This window comes from Lampris incognitus, chromosome 10 (assembly GCF_029633865.1).
Source record: "Lampris incognitus isolate fLamInc1 chromosome 10, fLamInc1.hap2, whole genome shotgun sequence".
NCBI lineage: Eukaryota > Metazoa > Chordata > Actinopteri > Lampriformes > Lampridae > Lampris > Lampris incognitus.
Window position 1 is genome coordinate 18243763 of NC_079220.1, and position 19849 is coordinate 18263611.

A 19849-nucleotide genomic window follows, 5' to 3' on the forward strand; every position below is an offset into this window, starting at 1 on the left:
AAACAGAAATTATTCTCCATATTTCGGAAAACCACAGTACTAAAATCCAAAATGCTATTTATTTTTTTATTTTGCTATTTATCTTTTTTTTTCTTCCATTTCTCTCGAAATTTTATGTCTCTGTGTATTTTAGGTTCTACTCTAATGACTAAATTTCACTTGTATTTAGCCAAACCCCATAACCCTGACTACAACAGATCAGCATGGGGAATAATAGGCCACACCATGTTTTCCTCAGGGTCTGGAAGCGTTCATTACATGAGGGATTCAAATAGATTGTCAAGAGAGATAGCAGAACTACACACACACACACACACACACACACAGACACACACACACAGAGGGAAGAGTTAGAAAACACATCGAGGAGCGTGCCATGAAAAGATGATGGAATTTTCCTGAGAACAAACATAAAAGGAACCAAAGAAGGCCTTCCGCATGCGCCCCCTCCCACACACATACACACACACACACACACATACACATAATCCGTCTCCCTCCTTGAAGTAAATCGCAACACACCCTTGAATGTGAGTGGTAGTGTTTATTCATTTTCAGAAGCAGGCGGGTTCCTGGGAAATAAAAGAGTCGGGGAGCGATGCTGCGGTTGCCATGGTGAGGAGAAAATAGTACATCCTATGCTCTTGCTTCCTCGCTGCTTGCTTGCTGCATTATGGTTCTGCTTTGTTGCAGAGTCTGCCTTGTTGGATTGAGTGTGAGTCTGTGCAACTGAACAATTTTATGACTATTAAGAGAGAGACACGGTAGCTAGCAGGGGAAAGAAAAAAGATTATTCATGCTAGGTAATGGTACTGAAAATAAAATGTGCTTTCAGTCCCCCCATTGCTTTGTCTGTGTCTCCCATCACCGTTTTGGTCTCTAACCGCCTCACCTAATGTTATTCGGCTGTTACTCATTTTTCATGTTTTCACCCTCACCGTTTGACACTTCTGGCACTGTTCTCCTTCCCAACATTTCTGCCCTCCTCCTTTCTTCCTCTGCTATACTCCCTCCCTCATATTCACTATACCCCCCCTTTACTGATCCATGTCGTCCTCACTCTCCCCTTCCTCTTCCTCCTCCTCCTCGTCCTCCTCTTCCAGGGTGCTGCCCCTCATTTGGCCACACAGTGGAGCCAGTCTCCCCTCTGCTGTCACACCCATTGGCTGAATGATCTTATCCCTGGAGGGAGAGAGAGAGAGAGAGAATTGAGTACTACCACTAATTAGTCTGTGATTCATTCTTCAGAGTCCTTAGCACACACACAAACACACACCGGGACAGTCTGTTGAACATGCTGATGAGGCGACGTGCTTCCTGCTCCTTCTCCTCTTCCGACATGCCCTCCATGGGGTCAGGCTGCTCCTCCTCTACCCGGCCTGTCACCGGGTTGATCTGCCCCTTGGCTTCCCGGTACTCCTCCGTGTCCGAGTCTGAGTCGCTGGAGTACTGAGTGTGGGTGGCCACACCATGGCCACCGCTTAGCAGCCCGCGAGCTGCCAGCAAGCCGGCAGCGTTGCCGTAACCAGTGTACTTGACAAAGCGGCTCACTGTAAGAGGGGGACAAGCTGCGTGAATTGTCAATTCTCTTCAGAGCAATGTTTCAAGTGGGACAGTGGGAGCTGGATACAATTACTTTAATAGTCAGCAGGGGGGGGGAGTATCCCAGACCCTGCTGTCGCTTGCTTTCATTTTGGTTACAGCTTTGGCTGGCTTAAAGCAGATGACAGTGCTGTCACACGTGATAAAATACAGCTGAAAATATCAGTCCCCATCACAACAATAAAAGGCAGCCTGTCAGAGTAACATGGGCCTGGATGCATATATTGATGGGAGAGGTAGCTGAAGAGCTAGGCAAGCTCACATGCTGCACAGACTAGAAAGTGCTGTGTAATGTAGAACATTTTACACAGTCCTAATACTAATTCCCCCAGTGGGGATAATTAAATTACATCTCATCTAAGCTATGTGTAAGAAGTGTGTACATGCAATGTGAAACTATCTATCTATCTATCTATCTATCTATCTATCTATCTATCTATCTATCTATCTATCTATCTATCTATCTATCTATCTATCTATCTATCTATCTATCTATCTATCTATCTATCTCTGGTTCTGTAAATAATGGAGAGGAGCAAAAGGTTTGTGTGTCCTGATCAGGGACTTCCCTGAAATGTGTTGAAATAACAGTAAATCAGGAAAAATAAACTTAATCCATGAATAAGTCACTAAGAAAAAATTGAATTATTTTATATAAGTTATAATTAATGGGGGAAAATAACTCAACCCCTACATATAGTCTCATTATGATAATTTAGGGATGTATCAAAATATTGAATGCATTGATTTGGGGAAATTATTTCAGGCCTCTTAATACAACAATGGAAAGGTTTGTCTAAAATGTGAAAAATGCTGTATGATTATCATAAAAAAAACAGGAATTTCTTAAAATGCGCTCTGTCTTTACTGCGAAACGTGTTACTATGGAGACGTTTTGGAATCTCGTCTTCTGCAGGGATGGGGCTTTGGATGTGTGTAACTTCATGATGACGCCCAATGTATTTTAACGTGTCAGTGCCAAGTTTAATAAAGTTTTTATTTCTTCATGAAAGTCCCCCTGCACTTCAACTTCTTACTGTGGATCTAGCCCACAAAAACTCACACTGTGCAATGTGATTCCAAACAAGGTCACGCTTTCAAAAATTAAAAGAAAGAGGCATTTCAGGGCTATATCTGTAAAAGACTGTTTTTTTTAATTAGGTTTTGTATTAGTATAAAGTAATTACAGGACCTGAAGCCAGAAGGAAATGTAATGTTTTAACTTATTTCTGCAATGACCTTCAAGCTTTAAATTGGTAAAATGAAAAAAAAAATTGTAATAATATTTCAGTTGCACTGGAGCTAGCCCGCCTGTGGGAGTTGAGAAGCGCCCGTTTTAAACTGTAAATGTCAATACAACGTTTATATGAGGTGGAAGCTGCACATGTGCTACCCTAAGTTGCAGCTGTCAGATGGGAACTGAGCACATTCAGAAGTGCATACCTCATTTGAGAGAGGATTACAGCAGACTGAAGTTAGGTTATATCATTTTCTGTATGTCTTTTTTTTTAAATTTTGATTTCCCTCTCTTTTTCCCCCCAATTGTAAGAGTCCAATTACCCAACTCTTTCGAGCTGTCCCGGTCGCTGCTCCACCCCCTCTGCCGATCCGGGGAGGGCTGCAGACTACCACATGTCTCCTCCCATACACGTGGAGTCACCAGCTGCTTCTTTTCTCCTGACAGTGAGCAGTTTCGCCAGGGGGACGTGTAGGAGGATCACGCTATTCCCTCAGTTCCCACCCCCCCGACAGGTGCCCCGATTGACCAGAGGAGGTGCTAGTGCAGCGACCAGGATAGCCACATCTGGCTTCCCACCCGCAGACACGGCAAATTGTGTCTGTAGGGACGCCAGACCAAGCCAGAGGTGACACGGGGATTCGAACCGGCGATCCCCATGTTGGTAGGCAACGGAATGGACCGCTACGCCACCCGGACATCACATTTTCTCTATGTTAACCTACATAATTACGCTCAACAAGCTAGATGTTGTGGATGACTGTAATCTTACATATATTACAGGAAGAACGTTGGTACCAAGACAGACTACTACTACTACTTTCAGCTTCTCCTGTTAGGGGTCGCCACAGCGGATCATCCGTTGTGGCGACACCTAACGGGAGTCACGGTACCAAGACAGAATCATTTGTTAATGTTTGCGTAAAAATCTGCACCTGGTCTCTTCCATGGCTGTAAAATGGCCTGATGTGACCCGCCGCAGCATACAGCCGTAAAGCACGGTATACAGGGTTATAGATACTGTGTACATTTGTGATGGCGTACCGTTCTCTTTGCACAGCACAAAGAGCAGCTCTGCAGCACAGTGCTTGATGTCAGTGTCCACGTGGGTCATCAAACAGACCAGACGCCCCCTCAGTGTGGCCCCCTGCTCGGGCCTGAGAGTCACATCCCTCAGCGGGGGCAAGATCTAGAGATTGGGGACAGGGATCAGAAGCAGGGACCCCCATGTTGCAATCACATACATTCAGGAGAGTCCCTATACTTAATAATAAATAACAATAATAATCATCATCATCATTACATTAATATAGCACTTTTCTAGACACCCAGAGCACTTCATGGTGAAAGGGGTAACTCACTTGGCTGCCGTGCACAGCAGCCATTTTGTGCCAGAACGCTCACCACACATCAGCTTGAGGTATGAGAAGGAGGAATCATACAGTGAATTAAATGGGGGGATGATCAGGTGGCCAGAAGGACAGAGCTAGGTTGAGAATTATGCCAGGACATTGGGGAACCCCCTACTCTTTTCAAAAAGTGCCATGAGGTCTTTAATGACCACAGTGAGTCAGGACCTCAATTTAACAGCGCATCCGAAGGACGGCATATCGTAAAGTTCAATGTCCCTGTCACTGCACTGGGGCATGAATTTTTTTAATTTTTATTAAGACCCGAGGGAAGACTGCCCCTTACTGGTCCACCAACACCACTTCTGGCAGCAACTCATTTTCCTGTGAGGTCTCCCATCCAAGTACTAGCTAAGCCCATACCCGCTTAGCTTCTGTCATTTGGCAGAGCCAGGGAACATAGTGGTATGGCTGCCAGCACTCCAAATTTATCCAGGGAGTGGTCTATAGTATCAAACACTGAGTTTGTGGTAGGTTTTATGGGCCTGTGGACACTTGTTCCACTGTAAAAGTCAAACATCAATGATCTTAAGAGGTGCTGCTGCCGGTTGCGTGTTTCCAACGAGCGGTGATTCACTTCAAAATCACCACGCCTGATGCAACAGGGCTAAGTCAAGAATATGACTCAAAGTTTTCGAGGAATAGACACATTTTTACACCGTCTGTTGCAGAAATGTACCTGCTGACGGAGATAGTGACGTGTCTCTCTGTGTGCTTTGCAACTTTCAGTCAGCAGATTCAGAACCGGGGTCAGTTTCTCTTTCAGCTTTTGACCCTGTGAGAACATATAACAGGTCAGCTTCAGTAACAAGCCACGAACTTCAGCATGTACCACGGGTGTTCATGCTACGCTGTCATCACACTTAGGTTACAGCTTGTTTATCACCTCACGTAGCGTGTTAAGTCATCTAGATCTCACTATGTGGATGCCAGCCTAAAACTGATTTCAATAATGTAACAAACAATCACACGCACACACATGCAAAATACACACACACACATACACACACGCTCACCCTGTCCAACCGTTTCTCCATGAAGAGCAGCAGCGTATGGACACAGTCCATGTTGACACCTTCCCATTCGCGCGAGCCCTCGTCCATACGAACAGACAGCAGGACATCCAGACATTTCAGGGGCAGCGCCGAAAGGACGTTCACTGTGTGACTACAGAAGCAGATGACAAGTGGATGGGTGATTCAAATGGTTAAGGAACTAATACAACTCAGCTGTTGATCACATCTGCCAGGTGAAATCTTTATGATTAAAGCCAAAGACTTTCCCTTTCTCCCTTTTACTTTACCGACAGATGGATCACACGTTAAAGGAAAAGCCAACATAAATTGTCTTAGTAAGATGTTGGTCCACCAGGAGCCTCCAGAACAGCTTCGGTGCTCCTTGTCATAGATTCTACAAGTCTCTGAACTCTACTGGAGGGATGGACGCCATTCTTCCAGGAGATATTCCCTCATTTGGTGTTTTGATGATGGTGGTGGAGAGCGCTGTCTAACACATCAGTCCAAATTCTCCCATAGGTGTTCAACTGGGTTGAGATCTGGTGACTGTGAGGGCCATATGTAGCCTATGATTTACATAATTCTCATACTCAGCAAACCATTCAGTGAGCCCTCGTACCCTGTGGATTGGGGCATTGTCATCCTGGAAGAGACCACTCCCATCAGGATAGAAATGTCTCGTCATAGTGTAAAGGTGATCCCTCAGAATAACTTTGTATTGATTTGCAGTGACCCTTCCCTCCGAGGGGACAAGTGGACCCAAACATTGCCAGGAAAATGCCCCCACAGCATAACAGAGACCCCGGACGCCCTCACTGTAGGGGTCAAGCATTCAAGTTTTTTCCTTTAGTTTGTCACCTGTCTGTATCTTTATTCAACTCTGTAGAAATGAACTGCTGCCCAGAAATGTAGCAATATTGCTTTGTCAGTTTCTCGCCCCATTTTAGATTTAACAGGTACCCCAGCCCTCCACTGGATCAGTGCTGCAGATGAAATGCTATCAGTGTATAAACAGTAAAGGTGCAGTTCTCTGACCCTTGGATTTCCTCCAGGAGGTTTTCCTCATCGCAGGTCAGCAGTAGGCAGTGGCGAAGTATGGCCGCTAGGTGGCGATAAAGTGCAGCATCCTCCTGTAGGGGTGGGACCGTGAAAATTACACACTTTCTCAGTTCTCCTCGACTGACGGGCTGCTGATGCGTTGGACATGTTTTACATTCATTTACACAGTTTAGATGATACCCACTCGCACTTTTCCAGTTAATTGGTGGTTAAATGGCTATTGTTAAAAGACGGTCATTATGACCGTTTTGAATGTTCAAGGTTTAACAATTTTGTGGGGGGGGGATACAGCCCTGCAGCTCCCTGAATTCTCCTAAAATTGCATATATTTGCATTTAAAACGAGTTTTAGATCAATTGCACACAAAAAGTTATGATAAGATCTACCTAAAACGACCATGAGCGGTCAACATGACCGTCTCGTAATTTGCTCGTGACCGTGCCAGTTATGTCACTATTTCTGACGTGTTTTGGTCGCATCATTTCCTTCGCGAATTTCATTGCGCTGTCCTAGAAACACACTAGCGTTCTCCAGTGCAGAGAAATGGTTTAAATTTGATTTTTGCCCACATGTCTGGTTACAGACGCCGTTACAGACGCACCATGAGTACCACCGACGCGTTGCAGTATTTACAGGCGTTGGACAGCGGCGATTTTAAATTGTGTGAAAAATAGTATTAAAAGTTGTTAAAGTGTTAATTTTAGTGTCAGTTTCTTAACAGACATACTGTGGTGACCCACATATATATAACGAGAGACATTCACCTAAGAGGACGGTGTACCTTTAAGGGAAGAGGCGAGGGGTCAGATAATGCACTTCCGCTTCACAGTTCAGCGTCGTTGTCGAATGTATGACATGCTAAGTTGGAGCTAGTAAACTACCTCGACTACGTCTACTCTCACGTCTCCTGTCTTGTTGTTTTCTAACTCCACATTGGTGACCCCGACGTGATCGGACTACTAATACGAGTATGTCTGACAACGAAGACGCCGAGAATAATGCTGCCGCGGTACCCGCTGCCGACGCCGGTGCTAACAACATGGCTATTGCTAACGCTAGCATTTACGCCGCTACTGTGAAGCTACCCGACTTTTGGCAGCATAATCCACGGCCGTGGTTTCAACATGTGGAAGCCCAGTTCCAGCTGAGAGGGATAACGCAGGATGCAACGCAGTACTTCCACGTAGTGGCGGCGTTAGACGCATCGACAACGGCGCGAGCAATGACACTGTTGGAAGCTCCGCCAGCTGCTGGCAAGTACGATGCTATAAAGACATTCCTCCTGAAACTATTTGAACTGTCGGAGCTGGAGAAGGCAGACCGTTTACTGTCCCCGAATGGCCTCGGCGACGGCAAACCGTCTGGGTTAATGGGAAAAATGCTGTCTGTGCTGGGATCGGCTGATCTGGCCTTTCTTTTCACACACATTTTTCTGAGGCAGCTCCCCGCACCTGTACGCACAGCACTGGCCAGTTCTCCTCTCGCCGCCTCCAAGGACTACCGTTCTCTGGCTGCTGAAGCAGACAGGGTTTTCCTGGCCAACCGGCAACAGTTTGTGCATGCCCTGCTACCCCACAAGACCGCCCCACCACCACCTGTGTACGACTATATGGACACCGCGGCTGCGGTGACAGCCCGCCGCTAACCTGACGACGGGCTCTGTTATTACCATGCCAGGTTTGGGGCAAAAGCAAAACAGTGTCGCAAACCCTGCAGTTACAGGGTTCAGGGAAACGCCAAGGCCGGCGCTCGTTAACGGCTATGGGCGCCGGCCGTGACTGCAAGCTGTTGTTCATCAGAGACTCCTTGTCGGGCCGACGGCTGCTGGTTGACTCTGGCGCTCAACGCAGCATACTACCAGCACAAGCTGTGGACACGATGACCGACAGTCACGCCCCCCAGATGGACGCCGCCAACGGCACGTCCATTCGGACGTACGGTATCAGACATGTGGACGTGTGTTTTGGCGGCCGACGTTTCGGCTGGTACTTTGTGATGGCTGCTGTATCCACCCCGCTCCTAGGTGCGGATTTCCTCTGTGCTTTCAACCTGCTGGTGGAGGTTAAAAACTGTCGCGTGATTGATGCCGTCTCTTTTGCGTCATACCCCTGCACGCTTGGGGGGGCTGGAGCGCTGTGCCTCGCTAACACACTCTCCACCGGGATCCATACCAACGCCTGCTCGCAAATTTCCCCGAGCTCACCACACCCACCTTCTCCTCGGCGGTGGCCAAGCACGGCGTGGAACATCATATCAACACAGTGGGCCCATCAGTTTAGGCCCGGGCCCGACGCCTCGACTCGGCCAAGCTCGCAATAGCCAGGGAGGAGTTTTCGACTATGGAGCGCCTCGGCATTGTCCGCCGTTCTGACAGCCCGTGGGCTTCCCCTCTTCACATGGTTACTAAGGCCGACAGGGGTTGGCGCCCGTGCGGGGACTACAGTCGCCTAAACAATGCCACGACCCCCGACCGGTACCCCATACCGCACATACAAGATTTCTCTACCCACCTGGCGGGCGCTGCCATCTATTCCAAAATCGACTTAGTGCGGGGGTATCACCAAGTGCCGGTCCACCCACTGGATGTCCCAAAAACGGCTGTCATCACACCCTTTGGGCTCTTTGAGTTCTTACGTATGCCTTTCGGCCTTAAAGGGGCGGCGCAGACGTTTCAGCGCCTTATGGATTCTGTGCTCCGCGACATGCCATTTTTGTTTGTGTACTTAGACGACATCCTCGTGGCCAGCGCGTCGGCGGAGGAACACATGACGCACCTCAGACAGCTGTTCGACAGGCTCAGCGAACACGGCCTCATCATCAACCCAGCTAAGTGTCAGTTCGGGGAGTCGTCCATCACCTTCCTCGGGCACCACATCACTCCACAGGGGGCCGTTCCCCTCCCTGCCAGGGTTGAGGCTGTCACCATGTTCCCCCGCCCCCGCACTGTACAGTCGCTGCAGGAATTCCTGGGCATGGTGAACTTTTATAACCGTTTCCTGCCCCGTGCCACCCACATCATGCGTCCCCTGTATGAGGCCCTGCGGGGTAAGAAGTCTAATGACGAGCTGGAGTGGTCTTCGGGGATGGACGAGGCTTTTGTGGCCGCCAAGACCGCGCTGGCCAACGCTGCGCTGCTAGCTCACCCGTCGCCTGCCGCCCCCATAGCCCTTACAACGGATGCCTCCGACTACGCCGTGGGGGCCGTGTGTGAGCAGTGGGTGGGGGGGGGGGGGCTGGCAGCCGTTGGCGTTCTTCAGTAAACAACTCCGTGAGAGCGAGCGCAAATACAGCACCTTTGATAGGGAACTACTGGGTCTCTTCCTCGCAACCAGACACTTTAGGTTCCTATTGGAGGGCCGACAGTTCACTGCTTTCGTGAACCACAAACCGCTGACGTTCTGTATGGCCAAAACCTCAGAACCGTGGTCTGGGCGTCAGCAGCGCCATCTCGCGGCGGTTTCCGAGTTTACCACGGACATACAACACGTGTCGGGCAAGGATAACTTCGTCGCCGACTGCCTTTCATGGGCGGTTGTTAACGCAGTTCACTTGGGACTCGACTACGCCGCTATGGCAGCGGACCACGCCAAGGACGCGACCGTTCAAGACTACCGGTCGACCCCTACGACGCTACGGCTGGAGGACGTGACGTTCGACGCGGCCAACACCACCCTCCTCTGTGACATCTCCACCGGTCAACCGCGCCCCCTGGTGCCTACTTCCTGGCGGCGCCGAGTTTTCGACACCGTCCACGGCCTTTCCCACCCGGGAGTGAAGGCCTCGACCGAGCTGGTGAGCGTCAAGTTCGTTTGGCCTGGGCTCCGTAAGGATGTTAGAGCCTGGGCCGGCTCGTGTGTGGCGTGCCAAAGCGCCAAGGTGCACCGCCATACCAAGGCCCCTTTGGCGCCGTTTGTGGTTCCAGAGAGGCGGTTTGACCACGTCAATGTTGACCTGGTGGGTCCCCTGCCCCCCTCCCGTGGTTATACGTTCCTCCTCACTATTGTGGACAGGGCCACCAGGTGGCCAGAGGCTATTCCCTTGTCCTCCACGACGGCAGCAGAGGTAGCACGGGCGTTCATCGGCTGCTGGGTGGCCCGTTTCGGCACGCCTGGTGACATCACGAGCGACCGGGGCTCCCAGTTTACCTCGGAGCTCTGGACGGCGGTCGCTGAGCACCTGGGGATGAAGGTCCACCGCACTACGGCGTACAACCCGCAGAGCAACGGACTTTGTGAGCGGTTCCATCAGGACATGAAAGCCGCTCTGCGGGCAAGCCTCACTGGCTGCGACTGGATGGACCGGCTCCCGTGGGTCATGCTCGGCCTGCGTTCGGCCCCGAAGGAAGACCTCCAGACCTCCTCCGCTGAGCTGGTGTATGGCCAGCCCCTGCGGGTTCCGGGGGAGTTTCTTCCGGATGCTACGGCTCCCTGGTCGGCCGCCTCTCACCTCAGTGCGTCCCGGAGCGCTGAGGTGAGAGGCGGCCTATGCGCCTATGGCCCGGGTTTCGGCCCCATCTGTTTCTCCTCCTGTGAAGCGCAGCCGTTATGGCCGCAGGGTCCGCCCCCCGACTCGTCACCTGTTTTCCCCGTGACTTTGCACTATGTCATTGACTGTTCTGTTGTAGAGTCTATTTTTATGTTCATGACTTGCGCTTTTGCTGTTTTGCATTGTTTTGTGTAGGTGAATTCTGGGGGGGCCTGTGTGGTGACCCACATATATATAACGAGAGACATTCACCTAAGAGGACGGTGTACCTTTAAGGGAAGAGGGGAGGGGTCAGATAATGCACTTCCGCTTCCGGTTCAGTGTCGTTGTCGAATGTATGACATGCTAAGTTGGAGCTAGTAAACTACCTCGACTACGTCTACTCTCACGTCTCCTGTCTTGTTGTTTTCTAACTCCACAATACTAACATATGTAATGCATTACTACCTCAACTGCGTATTTATCTTGATAGAATATAGAGTTTAAAAACTGTGGCGGTCAAACTGACTGCCCATGGTCGTTCTAGTAGGTTTTACATTTCGCGTTTTGTAGGCCTTGTTACATTTGTTAGATTAGCAACATGTGTTTTCCATTTAGTTTTTCAGGTAATATTTTCACTTTTTCAATTTTGCTATTCAAGTTCGACCATGTCTCTCTGAAGTTTAAATTGTTTAAAAATACTATTATAGCTGTTAAAATGTTAATTTTGGTGTCAGTCGTTTCCTAACCGACATACTAACATATGCAATGCATTAACATCTCATTGGGTATTTATCTTGACAGAATACACAGTTTAAAAACTGGTGGTCATTTTGACTGCCCATGGTCGTTTTAGGTAGGAGGGAAATCCTCGGTCTTTACAAGCCCATCCTCATCCCACGGTGACATACATTGACACAGTTGACAAAGTGTTGATTATATGATACACAAGGTAACCTACCGCAGCCCAACCTGTGCGTCATTCATATTCATTAATCAGGGTGGAGGTTTTATGTGGAAGTCTATGGAAAAACTGCCACATCTCTTCAGAGATGCAGAAGAATGCCTTGCACGTCATATATTGACGTATATAGGAAAAGGCATGACCTATCTAACCCAGCCCCTAAACAGGAGGCTCTGTGTTTGTGGTATGACATCATCATTCATATGCTATGACCAACTGATGTCACATAGATGGGGTGATGTAAAGGAGCAACGAGGACCATCCTCCTTTAGAGGACAAATTACATCTCTATGTTAAATACAATTCATAGCTTGATGGAAAAGAACTCTGGTCGACCACTTCGGTCATTTATTAGTTATATGAATAGAAAATTCATAGTTTGTTTCCACGCTGCCATTTCCGCAAAAATTCTAGTGACACATCATCAGATTGAAAGAAAAGCTACACTTTGCTTGCACATCACGAGTTAAGACTTACCAATAACTACGACTGACAGCCTGTCTCCTGTCAGTCCTCGCCTGATAGAAACCTGAGCTGCTCTCTGGCTGCTTACCTCGTCTGGCTCCTGCCTGTGGAAGCTGTAGGTGATGTTGAAGAGCGTCTTGAGGATTTCGATGGCTCTCTGAGATGCCTCCCTGCAAACACGAGGTGCCCACTGGTCGCTAAGCGCCTCATACCTGTCTGCCCACTGCATGGCCAGACACTGCTCGAGGGCCGTGGTCAGCATAGACACACCATGCTCCTGAGAGAGAGAGAGGGAGAGAGAGAGAGGCATTATGAAGGGATATCAGCCCAGATTTACTCTCTCTGATCCCACCACAGTGGACAATAACAACACTTTGACTGACCCAAATGGGGAAATCCAAAGGGAAATTATAAACTCATCTGCATGATGGCACTGAAGACCTGGGTCTCAGGCTTTTATTTGCATCTTTTTTTTTTTTTACCTGCTGTAGCTGTCGTCTGAGCTCAGGCCTCAGGGCTGTCAGTAGAAACAGCAGCCGCAGTTCATAAAACTGCCCGCTGCACTGCACCCTGCTCTCATTCCCCAGCTTCAGCCTCCTTATCAGGCCAGAGAGGAGGCTGCTGGGAAAACAGGGGAGGGGTGGCACGAGGTGAGACAACAGACGGTATAACAACTAAGGGTTGGTCAGCGTGTTAACAAGTCATGTCCACTGGTGACAGGCATTTAAATATCACTCTGTTTGCTGTACGGACGTGAAGATGACATTCATTACACTCATGCATAGGCAGCAGCTCTGTGGGTGCAGCACCCCAAACATTTTGGCCGCCATGTTAATCTGTTTCTTTCTTCTTTTCTTTTTTTTACATGAGGATGCTGGTCGTGTGGCTCAGGCCCCGGGCTGGTCCGGTGGCATCTGGACACTGCTTGGCATCCTGCGCATCATATTCTTCATACATTTTGTAACTCCATTATCATTCTGTTACCCTCTTTCAATGTTGTATTGTGTAAATTGTGTAAACACAACATCCATCGCATGTTGTCCATCTTGGGAGAGAGATCCCTCCTCTGTTGCTCTCCCTGAGGTTTCTTCCTATTTTTTCTCCCTGTTAAAGGGTTTTTTTAGGGAGTTGCTCCTTATCCGATGAGAGGGTCTAAGGGCAGCGTGTTGTGTTGCTGTTAAGCCCACTGAGGCAAATTTGTAATTTGTGATATTGGGCTATACAAATAAAACTGACTTGATTTAAGAACTGGAAGGAGAGGTTGTATTACCAAGATTCAAATTAAAAACAAAAAACAAAAAACAAAACATAATAGATGATTTTAACTTCGTGACTTTACCAGATATGTGACTTTAACCAATGCCACACGAATACTCAGACCTTACAGATTTACCTAAAACTCTGATATACATCAGTATTGTAACTTGTGTGCACCTTATATGAATAACATCCAAAACTACTCTGTATTGTGAAAGCATCAGAAATACAAGTTATTCATACTTGTATGTCTGTCCTTTAAGATCAGAACCCCAAATCCTTTTCATAAGGGGGTGCCTATGCTGTCATTAACTGAAAAAACAAAGCGAGTGTTGATGTAGCCATTGAAAAAAAAGTTTCACCTTAGTTTGCCGGCCCTCTCCTGCGCCCTCTGGCTGTTGTAGATGACATTACACAAAGCTTTCATGGCTTCCTTCCTACACAAGTCCCCGTCCTCCTCTTTCTCCTCCTCTTCACTCCTTTCTTCCCTCACATCCCTTTTACCACGGGCCAACACACTGTTTCCTCCTGAACTCCTTGAATCGTAGCAGTGTTGGACCCCCAAGGTGCCCGCGTTACCGTGTTGGGTCCCCAAAGCTACATTGATGGTGCAGGGCAGCCCCTCTCCCCAGCTCTCGGGGTTTGGTGGTGGGGGGCAGGGCTGACCAGCTGTCTGAAGAGAGCTGGCCACGGAGAGGCCGCCTCCGCCTCCGCCTGCCTCCACGGCCACCTTACAGCTATTCACTGCGCTCCCGTGGGTCTGGTGGTGACACTCGCCCACACAACCGTTGCCCTCTTTCTCCCTCTCCTTCTTCTCCTCCTCTACCCCACGGTGCTGGTGCAGTGGCAGGGAGCTGATGCCCCCGAGGTGTGCCAAGGTGAGAATGGAGCTGTCAGTGATCAAGGGCCCCAGCGCCTGCCGGTCACGGGAGAGGATACGCAGGGTGCGAAGGCACACCCGCAACACCCCCGGCTGAAGATGGCTCTGGATGAAGCACAACAGTGCCGTGGCCAACCTCTGTGGGGAAGAAACAGCCACCAGGAAAGAAGAGGAGGTGAAAGAAACCGGAGTCAAATTCCATGTTTGTACAACCCCACATGGCTAATAAATGTGATTCTGATTCTGGTAATAAACAGGGAATGTGGGGGGGGGGTATGTGTGAAAGGATGCAAGGTGTAGAGGAATAAAAGGATAGCTTTCAGTTTGTGATGTGTGTACCAGAGTAGAGTCAAGAAGATTACAACCCTGTTCACTTTGCTTCGGTGACCACGACACAGAGAAGCCCTCATCGACACACACTGACCTACCCGGCGGAGAAGGAGATCGGGGTCATCGTCCTCTGAGCACGAGTCAAAATCCGAATCAGAGTCAGGAACAAACTCCCTGACTTTGTTCTTCCTGAACTGAGATCAAGATCAGGGGAAAATTAGTCATTGGAAACTTGTCACTGCATATTTTGTGAGCCGTAATAGTGTCATAATGTAAAAATGCTTTGTATTTCATGGCCCGATGACGTTTCAACACACAGTGTGGCTCCCATCTTTCAACCATATCACTATTCCAACAGGCTGCCAACCAGACATACGTTTGGTGTCTCCACCTATAACAAGTTTGTGCTGGACATAGCTAAGGTTGGCCCTTCACAACACCTCACCTAGATGAGGTGAGGAATATATTGATTTATCACCTGATATGGAAACACAGGTGATGTAGCAGCAGCTCATATGTTTCTCTGACTGAGATATTTGAGACACCACAATACTGCTTGATTAATTTGGTAACACAATCTTTATCGAAAGACTAGCATAGATGGAAATCCAGCTAAATACAATTCAGTGAACATACTGCAGTACATACTATTGCTATTTGGTAAATGCCTCAACGGGGCTGAATGAGTCTGAAAAAACGTATTAGGAGTTAACAATGTTTGAGCTTAGATTTGTGCAATATGGATGGCTGTGTGAGTTGGCTTATTGTACTGGTTGTGAGATTTGTGAATTCAAACACAATGAAGCAATAAGATCCTTGGTCATAATGTACACATCCAATCTTGGAACAACAGTCCTACTTCTGTAGAAAAACACAAATTTAAGCTTAGTGTATTGTAAACCCCAATTTCAAAAAAGCTGGGACAGTATGGAAAGTGCTGATAAAAACAAAACGGAGTGACTTACTTGGACTTGTATTCAATCAAAAACAGTATAAGGGAAAGGCCTTTCATGGTTTACCTCACTTCATGGTGACAAGTTGAAATAACGAGGTGATGTGAAACAGGCAATGCAATCGTGTTATAGTATATAAGGAGTCTCCAAAAAAGACTGAGTCCTTCAAGTGCAAGGATGGGTCGAGGCTCGCCAATTTGCCAACAGATATGTCAGCGATCAACACGGGGATCACCGGTTTGAATCCCGTGTTACCTCCTGCTCGATCGGGTGTCCCTACAGACAGAACTGGCCGTGTCTGCGGGTGGGAAGCCGGATGTGGGTATGTGTCCTGGTCGCTGCACTCGCACCTCCTCCGGTTGCTCGGGGCGCCTGTTCGAGGGGGAGGGGGAACTGGGGGGAATAGCGTGATCGTCCAACGCGCTACGTCCCCGTGGCAAAACTTCTCAGTCAGGTGAAAAGAAGCGGCTGGTGACTCCACTTGTATCAGAGGAGGCATGTGGTAGTCTGCAGCCCTCCCCAGATCAGCAGAGGAGGTGGTGCAGCGACCGGGACGGCTCAGAAGAGTGGGGTTATTGGCCAAGTACAATTGAGGAGAAAAGGGGATGGGGGGGGGGTCTGCATAATGGATGAATGGGGGAGATAAAACATCAAATAATGTTTTCAATATAGTAAAGGGTGAATAGAATATACAAATCAATCCTTTTTGTTTTTATTAGCATTTTCCATACCGTCCCAACTTTTATGGAATTGGGAATGTAGACTCTTCGCTATACTTTACCTCCTCCAGTTCTCGCTGCTGCAATCATTTTGTCCACAGACAGCAATGAAATGTCCCGGGTGCAGAGGAAGGAACACAAAAGGTAACTTTAATGACTCTGTCAATGTCACAGCATGGCCGAATAAGAAGAGAAAAGAGCAAAGTAAGAATCAGACAGATGCGGGGGGAGAGAGAGAGCGAGAGCGAGAGAGAAAGAGAGCAGGAAAACAATAGAATAAAAGCCATCTTGATAAAACATTACTGTTGAGAAATAAGGTGCCATTACAAAACTGAAGTAATGTATGGTAAAATAGCCCACTGAAAGTTTGATACGCGCGATTTCCAGGATGCTTTGATGCAAAGCTCCATACACCATCTGAAGAAAATGAACGTGTTCAGGGTGGGTGGTCAAACTGAGAATTATACCCGTACCGCTCGCTCTATATAGCCTCAGACATCTGAGAAACAATGCTTTCTATCAACACAGAATAGTTATTAGTAATACAGAAAATATTCCAGACTTTTTGTAAACTGTCTTATCTATGAAGGAAGCTATTTGTATCTAGTTGTACAGAAACAGTTGGGTGAGACTGTGTCTGTTTGTTCCATTCCATTATCCAAACCACTTATCCCACTCAGGGTCATGGGGATGCTGGAGCCTATCCCAGCAGTCATTGGGCGCCAGGCAGGGAGACATCACAGGGCCCCACACACACACACACACACACACACACACACACACACACACACACACACACACACACACACACACACACACACACACCTAGGGTCAATTTAGTACGACCAAGTCACCTGCATGTCTTTGGACTGTGGGAGAAAACCGGAGCACCCGGAGGAAACCCACACAGACACTGGGAGAACATGCAAACTCCACACAGAGGATGATCCGGGACGACCCCTAAGGTTGACTACCCCGGGTCTTGAACCCGGGACCTTCTTGTTGTGAGACGACCGCGCTAACCATTGCGCCACCATGCCGCCAAAGACTGTCTCTCTGATTATGCATAATTTGATTATACATGTGCAAATTTTTCAAATCTTTAATGCTTATAGATGTGATTAACCCAAATAAATAAATAATTGAATGCCCATGAACAGTATCCCTTATAAAGGACATTTCCCTCCGATAGATGAATACACATTCCACTGGACCAGGCAGTGCCCATATCATTTTGTTTTACCAAGATGATCAATTTTGCAGTCTCCCTGGCAATTTGCTACATTTTTACTGCCTGAATGGGGTTTTCTCTATAGGAAAACAACTCATTGGGAGAGGGTGTTTTAGTATCTCTCGAATATCACGTGTATGAAGATGTGAGGGTCTGCTCTGCTCCTGCTGCCTGCCTCCAGTAGTGACAGAGAAAGCACTTAATGAACTGTGACTGTCCACCGGAGGACTCTCACACCCAGAGCTGTATGTTCAGAAACAGAGAGCACCTAAGATGAATTCTGATCTAAATGAACAAAACCACTGTCCTTGTTGTCGAAAGTCATGACGAACAAGTGAGCACGTCTGCCCTTCATAAGGGAAATTAGAAAATGGGAAAAACGCAGATGTAACTTAGCGACCATGGCATTACAGGAAATAAGTGCAGCCATGGCAACCCATCCTCCTACTGAACTGCAAGAAGTGCAGATAACTGATGCAATCCACTTGCTGGTACTTTGGATTGGTCAAAAGAATAAATTATTGGGGTGCACGAGAAAAATAATAACAGAAGGCATTTTAATTCATAGGGATGCAGCCTCATCCTCTTAGTTTGCAGTCGTCTTGGAATTACATTTTATCATAGCGAGTGAGTCATCATCATCATCATCATAATTGGCGGTCGCTCGAAGCGAGTATGACTAAGAGAGAGTAAGTGCTCTCTAGAGACCAACAGGGTGCCTTGACCTATAAGTGTAATTGTGGCTTTTTGCAAAGATGGGGATAAATCTTAACAAGTGATTAAGTGTGAGCTCTAAACAGAGCCTGGTCCATTTTGATTATTGCATGCCTGGTGAGGACATGTTTTTCATTTATTTATTGGTCGTTTTTTTGGATAAAAGCCCCTAAGTTTTCTTCGGTGAGGAATTGCACTATCCACTACGCAGTTCACAGATAGTTGTTTCAAATGATATCATGACCGTTGCTTGCAAAACTGAAATGGCAAAACCCATCAATTTGATCAAAATATGTATTTTCCTAAAATAGGTATTAAAATACTATCTAATACTAAAAGACTTTAGCGATTAACCATTGAAAAATTATGTAAAAATAATCAAACAGCAGCCAATCTGGAAGAAGAAGAACAACAACAAAAAGAAGAAGATGAAGAAGAAGATGATGAAGAAGAAGAAGAAGTAGTAGTAGTAGTGGGGGAAATAAGAGCGAAAGGAAGAAATGGGGCCTGGTGGGCGCAGAGAGGGGGAATGGAGAAGATTGGCAGGTGGATGATGGGGCTTTACACTTATCAGCAGCTTATTCTGAGCCACTGTTGTCTTAGTCAACAGAGAACAAGAGGATCAAGGTCAACAGAGCTACAGGAGAGACAGAGCAAGAGAGAGAGAGAGAGAGAGAGAGAGAGAGAGAGAGAGAGAGAGAGAGACAGACAGACAGACAGACAGCGAGAGAAGTGGAAGGAAAAAAGAGGAAGAAGTGAGAGGAAAGGAAAAAGGCAGCATAAACCAGAAATTTAAGGAAAAACCATGAAGGGAAGAGGGAACATGGAGAAAAGACAATGAACAAACAGACAAACGAAGACAAAGAAAGCAAGAAAGTCAAACTGGAAGAAACAAATTTTTTTTTTCTCTGCTGACCTTTCTTCTCTCCCTCTCCTCGACATTAAAGAAGAAGCAGTCGGCATACTGCGGAGACAAAAACTAGGGTCAGTGGAGGAAAAGGTCAGGGAGATGAAGAAACATAGCACTGTTTTTCTACGTAAAACGGAGTTGTCATGGTAACCAAGGCAGAGCAAGGCTGCCATAAGAACAGACATTATGTTGGAGTGGTGGTTACAGATTGATAAAGCAGTAATAGCAACATGCGGTTACTTTGGTATTGTAGCTGTCCAGTTGCACCTGGACGCTGTCCTGGTCCCCTTGCTTGATGCACTCAATGATCCTCTCCACATTCAGTGCCATGCCTGCAACACATGTAAACCGGTTGCACAACAGTACCAATACAACATTATCTAAAGACATCAGCAAATTTGTCATGATGTACAAACCTGTGGGTGTTTTTAAGTTTGGCACTGTCCTCCTGTCCCTCCCCAGGTGCAAGTTTCTCTCTCTTCTCCCTGATAATGGATTAGTTCTGCAACGTTATTCACCTCAATTGTTCTACTACTCTCTCCCTCATCTGTCAGTCGGTAAGCCTTGGATTTACGTTGACCATCTAGATTGAAACCTCTCCTATCACAGACTCTGTAATGCCCATCATTAGTCCTATTC

At 47.5% G+C, this 19849-nt stretch overlaps 1 protein-coding gene across 1 annotated transcript; it reads right to left on the reverse strand.

The window, feature by feature from the left end:
- Nucleotides 1–1037: 1037 nt before the first annotated feature.
- Nucleotides 1038–19540, reverse strand: si:ch211-195b15.7 (synembryn-A). The gene is made up of 14 exons (XM_056288357.1): nt 19451–19540; nt 19217–19264; nt 16418–16435; nt 14782–14877; nt 14209–14491; nt 13836–14070; nt 12699–12834; nt 12305–12493; nt 6300–6394; nt 5265–5415; nt 4928–5023; nt 3884–4028; nt 1277–1550; nt 1038–1182 (listed from the first exon to the last, which is right to left on the reverse strand). The coding sequence occupies exons 1-14, from the start codon at nt 19538–19540 to the stop codon at nt 1038–1040; spliced, it is 2001 nt and encodes a 666-aa protein (XP_056144332.1).
- Between the last annotated feature and the right edge of the window lie 309 nt (nt 19541–19849).

What these genes read in the sequence shown, in the direction of transcription:
- si:ch211-195b15.7 (XM_056288357.1), bottom strand. Translation starts at nt 19,540, where the DNA reads ATGGCACTGAATGTGGAGAGGATCATTGAGTGCATCAAGCAAGGGGAC. An exon ending in GAGAGGGCCGGCAAACTAAG is followed by an intron (nt 12,835 to 13,835) that starts GTGAAACTTTTT and finishes TTTTCCCAGCAG; the next exon opens with CCTCCTCTCTGGCCTGATAA. An exon ending in TGGAGAAACGGTTGGACAGG is followed by an intron (nt 5,024 to 5,264) that starts GTGAGCGTGTGT and finishes ATGTTCTCACAG; the next exon opens with GGTCAAAAGCTGAAAGAGAA.